This window comes from Corapipo altera, unplaced genomic scaffold, assembly GCF_003945725.1.
Source record: "Corapipo altera isolate COAL_440 unplaced genomic scaffold, ASM394572v1 48, whole genome shotgun sequence".
Taxonomy (NCBI): domain Eukaryota; kingdom Metazoa; phylum Chordata; class Aves; order Passeriformes; family Pipridae; genus Corapipo; species Corapipo altera.
In genome coordinates, this window is record NW_020884931.1 from 1,452,680 (window position 1) to 1,470,095 (window position 17,416).

Sequence of the window (17,416 nt, forward strand, 5' to 3'; positions counted from 1 at the left end):
TTGTTCCCATTGTTTTAGACTCCCCACAAAGCTCTTTGGGTTGTCTTTGGCTTACACTTTCTCATCTGCACGTTTTCTGTTGCTAAGCAGAAGACCTGGTTAGAAATATCTCTGTAACATTCACTAAGTGTCCTTCAGAAAAGGAGTCCTGATTCTTTGCTCACTTGGGTTTTTATTCTGGGGTGACTTTCGTTATTTCCTTTGGGATTAGTGCATTCTTGGACTGAAGATAAATCGGTTTAGGTTGTCGCTATTGCCAAAAGTAGGACAGGTTCTCCATACCTTGTTCTGTTCCTACCTGTATCTGGAGGACAAGGCAGTTGATTTACCCTCACCATCTGACAGTGTTATATCAGGAACAAGTAATAGCTTTGAGAGCAAAGAACTGAACTTCATATTGATATATTTTATAAACTATTATTTTCAAAAATGAGCATGAAAACATTTTTTTTTCCAGTGTGAATGAGATCTTACTGTTGCATTTAGCCTGAGGTGTCTATGATTTACTCCACAGAGTCAAAACAAAGTTTATGAAGAGTTTGTCACAGAGCCTCAGGGAGTTATCCACTTGCTGCTGAAGAAGAGATATTAGATAGGAAGAGATACACAGAATTTTTATATACAGAGGGACATCTGTATTTAAGGGACTGTGTTACTAGAAAAACTTGTCTTTTCATGCTGTTAGAATGTTGAAAAGCTTTTTATGCTATGTATTAGTTCTTGCAAATTGCTTGCCAATTTAATATCAACGGCATCTAAATAGTAAGTAATTGCTTATGATAATGAGTGCAAACTAATTTGCTGGAATATGTTAATATTCACAATGCACTTTAGAACAGCAGGTATTCCAAAAATACTACTCTCTTGTTTAGCTGCAGTGTTTAGGTTACATTGTTATTATATCCACTAGCAATATCATGGCAAAGCCAGCCTCTTGTTGAACAGCCTTCTTACTGAGACTCCAGCATGTGAGGAGGTAATGTCCTTTGAGAACTAAACAGGATATGAACAAAACATTCTAGATTGAAATAACGAATCCTGATTTCTGATTGATGTTCATCAGATGAACGGACAGAGAGCTTTCTCTTCCTTATGACTTGTAAAATGTAACTTACCAAATTTTAACTCAAATACCATACAATCCCTTTTTTAATATTTGGATGTCTTCAATGGATTCATTCTTTGTGTGAGACACAGAAACTTATCTAGAAGCATGCTTTGTGTTGCAGAAATACTGTAAGAAAATACTGTAGTGCAGTAGTCCTCAAAACGTCCAAGCTGGTATGCCATAACTGATTCTGTGAGACTGGTGTTTAGTGTATTTGAATTATTGTTTTTCCTTCTTTTCTTGGGAAATGTTCTATTTTGCTTTGGGTTGGGTTGTTTTTCTTTTTTTTTAGCAAACTTAGATGAATGCTTATTGAAAAATGGGTTATCTCTGAGGACATTTCTACACACAGTAATTTTCCACATGCTTTGGCATTACTTACAGTTTTGAAGTAATCTTGACATCTTTGCTATGTTACTATAAAGCTCTGTATTAAAGTAAGATTTCCCAAACTACTGAATACTGATCTTCACTTCAGGATATTAAAAGCAATTGTAATTTCCTCTAGCCAGACCCTTGGAAGTGAGAGGCCTACACAATATCACTGCTCTAATTAGGCTGGGTTAGTCTTCAGTGGGGGATTAACTGCTCACCTTTCTTTCATATACAAATGAACTAAGTCATAGCTAATAGTACTGGCATATCAAGTGTCAGAGCCGACACTTGAGTTAGTCACTGGTGAAATGAATGAAAAGCTTACACCCCAAAATTGTTTTGTCAGGTTCTCTCCAAACATCATTGTGGAATCTGGGAGTTAAACCATGCTCTAGAATTACTTAAGTATGTTAACCCAGTGAAAAGCATGAGATGCATATTTTTCACTGCAGCTCTTTATCCTCTGAAACTGGCAGAGAATTGTTGCTTACAAACAACAGCATAAGGAATTTCCAAAGAAGAATGATAGCAATTATCATAATGACAAGGCATGTAGCAGTTTTGTGCCAGACCACAATTGGAAATCTATTATGTAGTAGAAGAGAAAGAAATGGGAAGGAAGCGAATTGGCCCAACCTGGCTGGCCCCCATTAGCTCTTATTATAATGGTCTAATAAACTTAAAGATTCAAGCACAAATAGAGCTGAGTCTGTGTACCCCTATTAAACACTGTTTCATGGGCAGATTTGATAACATAAGTAAACATTGATGTCCCAAAATCAATCTTTGGGATAACGAGTAGAAAATCTTTCCAAATAAAGTATCATTTGTAACTGCTTGCTGGTTCTTATTTTCAAGCTTCCTTGAGACAACCAAGCAGAGTTTTTTACATTGCATTCCTTTTTACCTGATACTTTTCAGAGATTTGAGTACATTTAACACTGGTGAAGACTAGCTTTGGTTTTAAAATTTGAGGATTTTAAAAATTATTTATTACGTGTATATCAAATAAAATAGCTTGAAGTTTTGGGCTTACTCATGCTTGGATTTAGAGAAATAGTGCAGTGTTTCAAGACTGCGGTCAGTGTTTAACTTGCTCATCAGTACTTCACTTTGCCAGGTCTGCCTCTGAGATACCTCTAGTAACTGAACAGCTGCTTCAGGGGTGGATTCCTGTGCTTGAGAGAGGCTTAAGCTCAGTGTTTTTCCAAAGATCTAATATCTTGCATTTCATTTGATTTCATTTTTCTTAGGAAAAGAATGGTTGCTATATTTGTATTTCAGAGTGTAACATCTCTAAGAAACTGTGCTCTTACTGTTTTCCTTCAGCTATAGCCCACATCTGTTGACTCCAAAATGTTCAGAAATACTACCACAATAGTATTTTGTCTGCTATTAACAGTTGAGTAATCAGTAGGAGAGCATGCATGCCACAGAACTTCTTACTCTTCAATACCTTTACAAGCAAGCAATATTAAACTTCATTGCACATTGCCCATAATAGAATTAGCTGTTTTCAGAAGAGCTCCATCTCAGCAAACTCTGTAAGTTACAGTGTTGCCAGTGCCATTTTTCTGATGCAACATCTTATCTTAGTTCAACATTTGACATCCTTGTATCATTTTTCAGTGAATTTAGAAGGCTTGCAGTTAGTGCATTTATTTTCAGTATATTATACATTTCTTCTGAGACAAGTTTGCTACTTTTGAGAGCTCTCTAAGGATTTTTCAAGATTAAATTATGAGATGCACAATTTAGCAAGGAACATAATATAAATGTCACTTAAAAATAACTAAGTTAATGGAAGATTGGGTAGCTGGAGTATTGTATTAGTAAGGAAGCCAATAAGAAATAAAGACTTTAGCCTAGAAGCATGCTAGACATTTGCAACCAAACTCCTGTCCATTTTAACATTATTAAATAACTTAAGGCCAGTTATTTCAAATGTTTGTATCTTCGTTTAAAGAACAGGGGCTTGATTTTTAAAGGTTGCCAAAAATGCAGCAACACTTCTGAGAATTGGGATGGTGCTGTAGGTGCTTGAATAAAAACATAACTTCAGGCAACCTGTTTTGCATGAAATAATGACTAAAAATTATTATATCTGTGAAAAGAACATTGCCTTTTGATGGACCTATATGGAGAAAATTTAAGTTTGGATTTTCTTCTACTGTTTTTTAATCTATGTTCACATCTGTGCAGAGCTACTTTTGTGGGAGTAACTTTTGTTCAGATCCTGGTCCATGTCTTCAGCTTACAGTCCTCCCATTTGAGTTAGGAAGTTTGGAAACTCAACTCAAGTTTCTTGGCTTACAGAATTTCCAGGTATCTGTTTTGCCAGGTATCTGTTGAGTTTGTAAAGTCGCTGGACTGGAACCATTGAATGATTTCACATAGGCCACCAACAGATGGTAACAACATTTGGTCTCTATCGACCTGCATAGTATTTGAGCTAATGTCCTAGTTTCTGCATCCTGTTACTAATCCCTTCAACTAACCAACCCCTTTCACTGCATTCATTTTGGATGTTGGCACAACTAATAAGCCATAAGAAGCAAATCAGTACACGTGCAGTTCAATTATTTTAATGGAATTGATTGTAACTCTGGTTAAACTGAAGTGTAGGACCTTGACGTTTCCTAATGTAAGGATAGTGGAGGCCAAAACAGTCCTATTGTCTTCAAGAGTACTTGGGGTTTACTGACTTCAGTCCGATAATGCTGTTGAGGAATACATTTAACGCAGGTAGCTCAGTGTGCAGCTGTAATGTGAACTGCAGCTTGAGCTCTGGGGAGCAGGAACCCCAGCCCCAGCCTGAGGCAAGAGGCCCTCAACTGCTGACCTTTTGCATAAAAAAAGGGCACAGGGACTTGTGGCCAGGGGATGGGACACTCAGAGACACTCAGAGACACAGCAGGAGCTGACGACCCCTAGACCTTGGCACCCTTAGACTGTGAGGTTATAAAAGCCCAGGGGTTCCTTTGTTCTGTCCCTCCTCAGAGACACCCAGCTTGAACTGTTATTTTGTTATTTCAATATTGCACCTTGATTAAATTATTGTAAGGATCTGGACCTCTGAGACTGCTATGGGAAAGCCAGGGTGCAGCCAGTAAGGAGACCTAGTTGGATCCTGTGAATGTGGGGAATGTTGCTGCAAAGGGGCCTCAGTCCCAGCTCAGGTGGTGCAGGAGTTACTCCTGGGTGGTCAGACAGGGAAGTTTCCTCAACAATACCTTTACGTTCTATCTCTTCTGGAATACTTTTCAACCCATTACCTTCTCATATGTGCTTCCCAACCACACAATTTACACTTCTGTAGACACTGTTCAAGAAATTTATCTTTAACTATATGTTGACAAGGTAGGAGGAATAAAACCTTCTCTTATTTATAGACATTTGCCTTTTAATTTCCATCTGACTTTTTGGCAAGCTTTCAGAATCAGACACATTGCATCCTTCTTACATTTAATAGAGTTATAATGGATTAAAATCTTTCATGTTGACTGCAGTATGACATTTAAGGCAGGCTTTGATTTTTGAAATCCATAATTTTCTAACCATCTACATTACATAAAGGTACAAGGCAATAATGGGGAATTACTTGCCTTGCATTTCATACAAAAATGTTTTAAATTCATTTTGAACAGCATCCATACTGGAAAAGTGATAGGCAGCGCATAAAATTTTTAAACTGAAAGAGTGGAGAAGAACAATAATTTTCTTTTATCAGTCTGTGTCAGATTTGCATTAGGAAGACTGTACTCTTTCATAAAATAAGTAATGATTTTTGTATAAATGAACATATTAATGTGATCAACAAACCACAGAACGTTTTTCCTGTGGATGTTTCAAAGCTAATAAAAATAATTTTACGGAATCAATGCCTTAATACTATCAAGTCCATTGACATTCAGTAAATCTACTCATGTTTTGTTATTAAGTAAGACCAACAGGTACTCTTAATTTCTGCATTCTCTTAGGAGTCGTTTCAGCTAGCTCTTGCTTAGCTAAGGTCCTTCTGAAAATTATATTAATTTTAATGCAATTGAAGGCTCTTGGTTTGATGTGCCTACTCAAACTGAGTAATACTTTACTCCAGATAAGTTATCTGATCTAAATCAATGGGGTCATTCGAGGTGTACTTGATCTAAGATAATAAAATCACTCCAGTTGGAAATTTCTTTAAATTCTTTGAAATGTTTATGGTAACCATCTCTGTCATTTATGATGATAAGAATGATACTGACTTGTAATACTGATGCTAAGCTGTGTAAGGGTTGTTTTTTATAGTTATAGGTATTTGTTGAGCTAATATTACTCACAAATTTTAGTTGTCGCTTAGTGGCGCTGTTGAAATCAATTGAGCTAGGTAGCCTCATTGTAGATATATATGATATATTTTTACTTGAAATGTGAACATTTTGTTCCAAAATCAGCAAAAATTATAGTTCCTGATTTTTTATGAAATGGTGCTTTGTTTCCCAAATGTTACTCTATCTTAGTGCGAGAATCCAATAGTTGCTGTTCATCTTTGCTCACAGAACTCCTGATGGTATTTCAGATGTTATCTGTTGTCTGACTAGCAGAGCATACTGAGTGTATTGACTGGCCCACCAATACACAACTACCAAGTTGTATGTTGCCAGGCTATTGCTAAGCAAAAAATACAGTGGTGAAATCTATAGATTTCTCTTTTACACAGTCATTGATTTTCATTAAACTGCTAAGAGTTTGTACAATTACTAATTGCTGTTTGTAATTTTTGCCTACCCCTCTCTCAAAGTTGACTAGTGGATTGAAAAGTTATTGGAGGATGAGCAAGAATAGTAGACATGTTGTGCAGCTCCATAAGATCATCCTTCACAGAGAAAATTTCTACAAATAAGACTTCACATTTGCAAGTGGGGAATTTAAGTTAAAAAACAATTGGAACAGGAATGGAATATTTTTTCACCCACTTTATTATTGCATGCAGGGTAAAATACAAACAACTGTACAAATACCATTACCATAGGCTGGAGGAAAGGAGAAGTAGAGAAAAGAGTGTTTTTGTTGGTGATTTGGGGTTTTTTTGTTTTGTTTGGTTTGGTTTTTTTTAGTTTTTGGGTTGTGCACATGTGCCTGAGTATGGTGCTGAGCAGATTAAGCTACCTATAGCAACTCATGTAGTCTAAGGAAAAAACTTTGCTTCTGTGTTAGTTCCATGAACCCACAACAAATGCCATTGCAAAGGCCAGGATGCTCAGCTTAACTCCAGATTGTGTTCGTTCTGTTATCACTTAGGCCTTGACCTGGAGACAACTCTTAGGGGCAGCTGAATGTAATAAACCATGTGCAGCACTGGTTTACAGATTTCTCTGAAAAACTGGATTTAACGTGATGAAAGGTCTTGTAGGCCCTGATAAAGCAAATCAGGGTCACCTTAGTGCTTTGGGAAGTAGTAAGTACTAGTACTTTGGGAAGAGGAGTTCTCTAATACAATGTAAAGTTATGTTTTAATTAATAGTAGTAGATACTGCTTTGTTGGCTCATTTAAATGAATTGCTCCAGCCGATGATTGAGCTGGTTGAGGTAATATTCATATAGTCATTGTCTGGGTGAAAATAGCTTCTTGACCATAACTTTAAAGACATATCCTATTCTATGAAATAGGCTCCAGTTATAGATCACAATCAGCACAGTATTAACCTATGCAGGAAATAGAGATGTCTCAGTTGCATCACAGACACTGTTGCACATTTAAAGATTCAGGTAGCAGTACCCACTGTAAACATGATGTAGCTTCAACTCTTCTTACAGAAAAATTGAATTTTAGAGCTCAGCTGTAACACAGTGAAATGTGGGTGCCGCAGAAGGCTAACAGTAGGCAGATAGACATTTTTCATTGGCTTTATTTTCACTGGTATCTTTACCTGAAGAGGCAAGGTGTTATCATTAATGAAGATATTAATAACAAACCAAGCAACGATCTTTGTCAGTGCTGGTTTGGTCAGTGAGTTTTCTTACTCTGGTAGAATGGAAGATCAATGAATGAAATAATGTAAGTACAAGGAATTATACCATGCAGTTTGTGGTCTTAGAGCTGACAAAAGTACCGGTATGGTAAGACTGCTGTAAGTCGTAGTTCAAGCATGCAGTCTGCTTGGTTCAAGGACCTAACTAAAAATTGTTTGGAGTAGCAACCAATTTCCAGGAAAACTTTGACCCTTTAAGGTTTGCCAAGCTGAATGTGGTCAAAGGAACATCATAAATATACTCCTAGACCCTATTATCCACAAGTATAAGAGAATCTTGCCAGAAAATAGGACATTTCTCCATTCTTGCCCTGGAGGCTCAAGCTTTTTGAAGAGCTACAGGCAATCATCCATTAGAACATCTTCTCCTTCCCCATCCAATACACCCGTTTGACTGTTAAGTAGACTGAAGGTAGAGAAGCCTGATGTCACTGTTGCAGGAAAGGACTTACAATCCATATTCACCTCCTGCCCAGACTTGTGGGTGAGAGTGTACCAGAATGCCTTCAGGAAGCATTCAGTTGAATCTGGTCTTTAGTTTGAAATACTTCTTCCAGCAGCTCTTTCCATCTCCTTCCCATGGTTAACCCTAATGGCCGTTCCCTCCTCACCTCAACCCTGTGGCATATATTCTCTGTTCTGTGTAAATAATTAATAACACAGCACAGTCTAAGAAGAAAAAAATACAGAAGGGTTGTATTTTATTCCACCAAATGGGTTGTTTTGAAACACCCGCATCTCTCCCCCTGGGAGATCATGTTTCTGTCTTGAAGCATTCCTTTCTTTAATTACCTTAGAAAATCTGCACAAATCTTCTTTTTGTGTACTTTTTTGAACTTCAGCTTCGGCAGAATGAAAATACATAGATGGATATGTAAAAAGAAGTATTAATGGAGATTTATATGCTCTTCTGAACATAGTAAATGTGATTAATGCCTTCATATAGATGTTTGGAAAATAATGTATATATATATTATATATATATATATATTCTTTTTCATGTTCTAAATCCTTCAGTCTTGGTAATTAATAGTAACCTGCAAAAATAGTCTCACTGGATTCAACAGACTTATCAATGCAAGTAATTGCTTACCAGTGGGAATATGTGGGTTCACATTGTAGCCCAGAATAAAGTACTGATAAAATACAGAAAGAAAAAAAATTACATTATTAGGTAATTTCTTGTTATAAGTAGAAATGCTTACCCTCATATTTTTTATAATAGTTCAAAATTACTAATAATGAAAGTGCAGCTAATAGTTTTCATTACCGAACTTTACAGGCTTCAGTCTTCAGTTTTTGAATCACAGAGTGTGATGGAATCATAGTTTATTGGGGTCCAGAGCTCAATCAAACCATTGCATCCACTTAATCAGCATCTGAAACCTGATGTGAATGTTGAAAATAAACATGAAGTTACTAACATTATATGGGGAAAATGGAATTACGTACATTACCCTTCAGTGCAATATACCTAAACTCAAAATTGAAATGAACATGAGGAAGGTAGAAAGCTGTTGATTTGTGGTTGATTTGAGCAAACTATTAAACTACATAAAATGTGACTTCAGACCAATAAATATTGAAAAGCTTTGCAGTCATAAACAGTAATAGATACAGTAAATGGGTACTAAACAAAATATTTATCTGCTTAATACTGTATAGGTAAGCAGATGTCCTTGAGTTGCTGCCAGACCATGCTCAAATGAATGCACTATTTCATAAAGATGAATTTTGCAAACAAGTAGGACTTGAGAGACCCAGGCCATTAAAAACCATTACTGTAACTTGACCACTGGCAGTTTGTTACAATGGGAACCATGCTTTCATGGCTAAGAATTTCAAAGAGCCGCATGGACATTTTTCCTAAACATTGTGTAGATGCATGGACGCATAAAGAATTATGCAGTAAATTCTGTGGCTGAGAGATATAACTGGCATGTTACAAAGTTGCCTACTTACAAGTACTGTGCTGATGGCATTGCTATTCTTGACATTATAATTCCGCTGCTTTCAATTCTCTGGAGATGATAAACCCTAAACAACACAGTGCCACAAGCTAAGAGAGAGAAGGAAGATGACTGGCTTTTCGTGACAGTGTTCTGAAAGAACGGCAGAGACATTATAAGGTTTGTCAGAGAGCATAAAAGCCTTTATGGAGCAAGTGAATTAGGCTTCCTCTGTTGTTTCCTAACATATCCAAAACTGAGAGTAGGCAGGGTTGTTTCCAACAACTGCTCGGTTTCTACTTTTAATAGTTAATGGGAGGTCAGACTATAAACTGAGATCAATCCCAGAGTAATAAATTTTACATTATTATATTTGTCTTTCTTGAAATATAAACACTAGAGGATCTATTCTCAGATGGCTTCCGACCCATTTTTTTCATAATTAATACAGGAAATTCGAAGAACGTGACTCCCTGTGCAGCTCAGACAGAGGCAGATCTGTATTCATCAGCATGGATTAATTAGTCTTTTACCAGACACTCAGTTAGTTTGAAGAGCTACAAAATGGACAGTTATAAAGGAGGGAAAGCTTTGTCGTAAAAAAAAATAAGCCACACGTTTTCATGGATAAAAGATAAGTTTTTTAACTTTGATGTTTGTTCTATGTAGTTTAAGATTTACAGCTAGATTTATCCAGCTCTACTGACATTGACCTTGGCTTCAATGCAGCAGCAGTGTGGAATGAATTGCTCTTCACTGGTTTATTTGAAGGGCAGTATTTAGCAAAAAAATGTGACAAAGATTCTCTCTTGAGTGAGAGCAGCAGAGTCTCTCATTGTTCAGATCTGAAGACTTACTTCTGGGTCATTGTATTTGGTATGACTCCACCATTGCTTGGCAGGCTTTTTCTTTGTCTTCTTAATTGGATAAACACATCTGTTACAACCAAGAAAAGGAGAATTATGCACTGCCACTTAAATCTTATGTACTATTCTAACAGTTTCATCTGTGACATTGAGGTGTAAGGAGCTGTTTTTTTCTTAGCCTTCTCATTTTTGTTACTTGTAAGAGCCTCATTCATGACCTGACACAATGTTTTATGAAGTCAACAGCAAGGCTGTCAGTGTTTTTAATGAGCCCTCAGTTTTTCATCAACACAGAACAAATCTTTTCTCTGCGGACACCACTGTGACATATATGGTATGAAGGTTCAAATTCCTCAGTTCAAGATTTGAAGTCAACAGTAAGCAGCAAAGAGGAGAACTTGGGGACCATCAACACTGATGGTCCATCCCCTGTCTCATGTGACTTTTTTTTTGGATGTATTGTAACTGGAGATTCAACTGTCATTACTGAACGGCACACGACAGGTTATTGTGCATTTCAGGGCACCACATAGGAGGAAAGCAAGGATGGGAGAGCAGGAAGATGAGGTATTTGTAACACACATTCCTAAACCAGACACCATTTGCTCATGTCCATTACAATCCTGGCACAGCCCCAGTCTTCACTACTCATAAACAACTCTTTATAATAGTGATAAACCTGATTTCGCTCAGAGTGAAAGTGAAAACTTAGATATCAGACCAGTGATTGTGTTTGTCTTTGCTGAAGAATATTGACAACTTTTCCTAAAACATACACAGATTGGTATTTTGGCATCAAGGGAGAAGCCAAGAGATCTATTTCAAACACAGTGCAATCACACAAGTGTGTTGATATAAAATGAGTTTTACAGTGTTTTAGGTGCTATACACAGTGCAAAAATATTCTAGAGTGATGACACTGGAAAAAACTAATGAGTAGGTATGTAATTCCATAAAGGAACAGTGATGTTAGAAATACATATAGGGTATCTTTTCAAAAAGGCCATGTGTCCTTTTTGCTTTGAGACTGACACAAACAGTCTTGCTGTGCAGTAAAATAAGATTTTGAGACATCTGGGAGTTGCACAAGTAGTGTAACTGTAAAGTCTTTCTTGGCTTTGGCTTTAAACTCCGCACATTTAAGGAATTTTAGATCCCTTTATATGTTCACAGCATTTTGGGTCAATCTTGAAGGAAAGTCAGAAAATTACAGTTATGTTGTTATGCACTATCTCCTTACATGGGCATGGGAAGTATGTAATGAGAGCATTGAGTGGAATAATCTGAATTGCATTTCATAGAATCATAGGATGGTTTCAGTTGAAAGGGACATTAAAAATGTTCCAAACCCTTTTCATGGGCAGGGATGTCACCCACTAGATCAGGTTTCTCAAAGCTCCATGCAACCTGGCCTTCCAGAGATGTGGAATCCACAACTGTTCTGGACAACCTGTTCCAGTGTCTCACTACCCTCTGAGAAAAGAATCTCTTCCTGGTAACTAATCGAAATCACTTTTAGTTTAAAAACATTTCCACTTGTCCTATCATTTAGTAAAATAGATAAGATGTAATAAAAAATAGGTAAAATGTAATAAAATTGCAAATAGCCACACGCTGAGACAGTGTACGACAGAGAATAAAATTAGACATCTGTATTTACAATGCGTTGAGCTATCTCCCTAAGCTTTGATCTACCTTCATAGAAAAGAAGTGGCCAGCTTGTAGTGACTTTTCAAATAAAACATCAAGTGCATGCACAACTTGCCTGTTACATGGTGTTGTTAAGATACAACTTTTAATCTGGAAAATGCCCGGATATGCTGCTATTTTAGTTCAGAGGAAATATGAAATTAAGCATCTGAGTGCTAAGTGGTTTAAACACTCGGTTAGAACAGATTATAGATTTTGTAAGTGCACCCTGGATATAATGTGTAAAGATTTCCACTTTTAAAAGATATACATTGAGCGTTATGTGAATAAGCCACTGCTTACTCAGATAGTAGACTGATCTCTTTTTGTCCTGACATGACAAGTAAAGTTTGTTTCCATTTGTTATCCCCATCTGTCACAAGATGATAAACCTTAGATCTGTATAAGTCTTATCTGAATGTATTTGCTAACATCTTGCTTCGCTGGGCACGATAATGTGTCATTTTCATTGTGCAAATAAGTAGCTGCATTTTTTTGTCAGTCATGAGGTAAATAGAATTACTTGATTTCTCTACCTAGGCCCAGTTTGGGAAAGAATTTGGTTCAGCTCATCCACGTTCTACACATCACAGAAACATGTTCATCAAGCATATGCTTAAGAACTCTCTTGAACAGATATGCATTTCTGAATCAGAGCTATGGTATTTTAAGTTGTTTCGTTTGCAATTAAGTTATATTCTGTGTTGATTGCACTATATAAAAAACACTAATATTTTGCTTGCTGCACAATTTTCAGAGATAAAGACCTCTTCATGTTGAAATACAGTCCTCTTCCTTTCTATGAATCCATTTGCTATGTGAGAACATCCTGACTTTTGCAGAGCATATGATTTCCACGCGGGTTCTCATTGGTGCAAGCGAGCTAACTATATTTCTTTCTTTTTTTTTTTTTTTTTTTTGCAGCGGGAACAACGTATATCTTTAGCAAAGGTGGTGGACAGATCACTTACACGTGGCCCCCTAACGATCGGCCAAGCACTCGTGCGGACAGACTGGCAATAGGGTTTAGTACTGTTCAAAAAGAGGCCGTGTTAGTAAGAGTGGACAGTTCTACTGGGCTTGGAGATTATCTAGAGCTGCATATTGTAAGTATTATGACAAATGCATGAGATTTCTTCCCGTCTTGATTGTTTTATATTTGTGAGTTTTAAATTTATTTTATTTTTAATGCAAATATAGCGGTTTGTTAATGAGCCTTTTGGGGTCAGTAGTGAACTAAATGATAATGGCTTATAGCATATGATTCTGTACAGGGTCTCAGATGTACTCAAAATGTCTTTTGTTTGATACAATGCTACTTTACATGGCTTTTCAATTAAAAATCGTACTGGGATACCTGTACAGATGGAGCACTTTACTACAGTCTAATTACATAGAAAAGGATTTAGCAGTGCCAAAGGAAGGTATGTTAATCCTGAAAGTTTTAATCTGGAATCTGCTGGGGGAATTACACCCTCGACTGTGCTTATCAGATAAATTCTAATATTAGAATTTATATTCCAATTTCACCATTCTTTTGTGATGATAAGTCTTAAGCAGAAAGCAAGACTATCAAGCTAAGAAGTCTAAAAAAATAATTTCAGCTGCCTTAAAACAAATAACTAGCCATCAAAATTGAAAACATATGGAGTTTTATGACATCGTAAATAAATATAACCAAGGTATTATAAAACATAACTAAGGTAGTATAAAACTTTGTTGTTTAGATTAGTCTGAACTTTGTTAATGTGTTCATTTGATTTTTATTTGAGAACGTCTCTACTTTCAGGAACAGTAGAGTTCCTTTTGAGTGAAATTACTTATTGATCTATAACCAATTACACTTTTACCCTCAGAAAACATCAGCAGTGATCATTTTCAAAATTAGAGGGAATTATGGTATGCAATCTTCCCAGGCTCCTTATTTCTACAAAGGCAGTCTCACATTGTGGACCAAGGTTTTTTTTTAATTTTTATTATTTACTGGCTTGAGTAAATAAACAAAAAAAGAAGGCCTTAAATAAAATTCAGAGGTTATCTTTACCCTTCTCTTACGTTGAATCACACAGACAAAATAGTTGACTGGTATTGTGCAATCTTAGTTTAAAAATGTGAACAAAGCAACTTCTCTCACATGCCAGAAAAACTGAAAGTCTACATATTTTAAGGCAAGTATTGTGTTGCTGGATAGAATTTAAATATTTACTTTGCAACCATCAGGTGCCTTTTCATTATTTGCCCATTTCTTTGCAATCTCATACCAGATCCACCCTCTGTAGTTGACAGTGTTACTTTCTTCTTACAGTTTTTTCTTGTTCATTAGCATATTAAGGAATGTTTTTCTTGTAATTTTACTATACCTGAAGTCTCTCAAAAATATAATATTTGTTCAGTCTGTCTAGCCATTATTTTTCTATTTTAAAACAAACATTGTATTCATTAATTATGAGTTGGAGATCAAAAATTATTGCCTGCTCATAAATGTTTGTGCTTTTTAATTTTTTTTTCCAAATAACTTTCTTATACCTATGCCGTAGCAACAGATGGTAAAAATAAAAGAATAATTGAGAGTTTTCTATGGTCAGAAACACTACCAGCTTAGTAGGGATGTGGGAAATGATAAATTATACTTTACTGGTCTTTTGAAATTTCTGTGAAGCAGCAAAAAGCCTTTTATCATCATGCTCTGTGAACTGATATTGGCCTCCCCCTGCTGTCTTTGCAAGAGACTTTAGGAACCTCCCTGAAGCCTGCTCTGCTTCAGAGCAAAATCCGTGGTAACCGTGCAAAGTTTCATTGAAGCAAGGTTGGACCTTCTGAGGGCAGCTTCAATGTAGTCTGTCTCTAGAGTGAAGACACTAAGGGATTGACCTGAAATCCTAAGACATTTGGCAAGGGGTTTTTTAAGGGTTGTCAATGATAGATAAAGCTTGGAAAACTACTGGGATATAATTTCCCAGAGTTTATTTCAAATAAGGATAGTATTCAAAAGAAAGTTGAAAGGCAGTATTTTCAAAAGCACTTGTGATACCAAAGAACATACATCTTATTAAAGCCAGTGGAACTATAGATACTTCTGAGAATTTTACCTGAGATCTATTTTTGCTCAGCAAGGTACTGTAAAACATCACAGCTATAAAAATGAAGAACACAGAAATGTAGGGGTCTACGTAAATGTTATATTTCAAAAATAGTTTATTGGATTTAAGTTTTTCCATATTGGCAGCTACTGTGTTAAACCAGCTGTAATAAAAGTACTAGGAGGGTTTTGTCATTCAAAACTTCCTTCTTGCATCAGCATTGAGATATCACTAGGAATGTCTTACTAAATAACCAGAAACAGTGGAAACAGGGAAGTGTATAATGTGTAATTCTGCATGTTATTTTGCATCTACCCACTAACCTGTTTGTGCAATAAATATGCATGAGTAATAAGTGCCTGTGTACAATGAGATGCAGTGTGCATGAATAACTAACCAGTGTTATAATGACTATAACCTTATAACAAGATAGACTTGTGATTTAATTATGCCTGGATTCAGTTTTACAGTGTGATAGAAACTGGTTCTTTTGTTGCTGAGTTTCCATTATATCCAGGAGGTCATTAGTAACATCCTTCCCAGTGACAGAATTTGGGATGGATGTGTAAGGATAGGTCTACAATGCATTTTCAGCAGAATGGTGGCAAAAAAAGTTTGAAACTATTGCTTTGAGTTAAAAAACTTTAGATTTTAGTCCTCACTAGCATGCTGGGGAGGGTGCTTGAGAGAGCTATGAGGTAACTTACTCTTAACCTTCTTCATTGTAGAAATGGAAGAGAAAATTACGAGTTAGATTATGGTACTTCAGTGCGTGGTTGCCCTCTTTATTTATACTGTTTACTTAAAGATGATGTAAACCTAATAATGAAATCAAGCTCATAACAAATTCTGATTTTGAAAATTGCTACTTGATCATCTGAATCACAGCTTTAGTATTAGGTTAGGAACACATTTATTTAAAGCAATCATTTAACCTCCCCAAATAACCATTGTTAATAGGGGAAACATTTTAAAAAAATGTGTAATCTGCATTGCTACCAGATGCTTAACAGTTCCAGTGCAAGTATTCTAAATTCCAAGATAGATTATTATAAAACTACACTTGTACTGTAGCAGTGTAGGTATAAAGGATTGCTTGTGTGTATGATACATATGCATCACAGTGCTTTAAGAAAGGGATTTTAAAATGTTTTAGTCATCCAGAGATACAGCAATTAGTTTTCACAGCAATCACTTGACTTCTGTTATGGTCTCTTGTGCAGTATCTGCTGGTAGATCTAGTTCAAGAGGAAATAGATATCATACCTAAAAATCTGCTGTTGCTTTCTCTTCTGTTGATGGATAAGTAAAGAACACATAGAGCTGATAATTACTGTAAGCTTCATTTTTTCCCCTTTTCATGACATGGTCTGCATCCATCCCCATGCCACATGGAAAAAGGCAGCAGCCTATTCATGCAATGTTCGATTAATCACCATGTGCACTCCTGTCCTTAGCTTTTTCATTGACTTCTAAAGCCCTTAGGTCATTGTGTCAAAGATTCCTGTTCCTGCCTCTACTCTTTTTCTCTTCCCACACTGTTCTCCAAAGTCATTAGACAGAAAAGTATACGAATATACATATCTCACTGTCTACCACAGGCACTGCTCTGTTGCTACCTTGAACTTCTAACTTTTCTGTGGTGAGGAAAAAAGTGAAGTTAGACAAAGATACTGCCTTGAAGGGCTAAGAAATCCTGTTAAATTGCTCTTTCTGGCAATGCTGGTAGCTAGGAAACTGGCATTTTCCTGTGTGGCTTTGCTAGTGAAGAGAAGAAGGATAGACTTTTATCTATACACTTCAACCACTTAAAAAAGTGAATAAATTATACTGTGTTTTCATCTTTCATTGTTAAAATAGAAGACTTTACAACAAAATGTGACATTTTGTATGCCTGATGAAAAGCATCCGTAGTTTCTGCATCTTCCTTATTTGTGTCATTTGTTTTAAAATTAAAGTATTTTGGGAGCAGAAAACCACCTGTTTTTATTGTTTCAGCTGATTTTGAAATTGAGATCAAGAAGTTTGTATGGGGGATAGGGCCAGCAGAGCGTTTCAGACAATACAGCTTTGGCACTGCAGAGAGAACACCCACCCTACAGCACACTACCTCCTCGTCACTTCCATTAGCTGAAGCAGGGTGAGGAGTTTCTCATTAAGCTCATTTACAGATGTGGATCTGCTGAAGTAGGTGAAGTGTTGATGATCATTCTGATAGGAAACATTCAGAGGTCTAAAATAAGGAATGAGGCAGATGTGGCATTATTTTGAATGCCTCTTCCAGGCATTCTCCTCTTCCAGGAGAAACTGCAGGTAAATGCCCTGTAATTCCTGT

The 17,416-nt window shown here is 36.4% G+C and overlaps 1 protein-coding gene across 35 annotated transcripts in view; it reads left to right on the plus strand.

The window, feature by feature from the left end:
* Positions 1–17,416, plus strand: part of NRXN1 (neurexin 1) — a 706,226-nt gene that overhangs the window by 469,050 nt on the left and 219,760 nt on the right. For all 35 annotated transcript variants that reach the window (XM_027659276.1, XM_027659316.1, XM_027659314.1 and 32 more), the window contains one exon: positions 12,926–13,107. In XM_027659276.1, the coding sequence (XP_027515077.1) occupies positions 12,926–13,107 (182 nt within the window). The remainder of the gene's footprint in view (positions 1–12,925; positions 13,108–17,416) is intronic.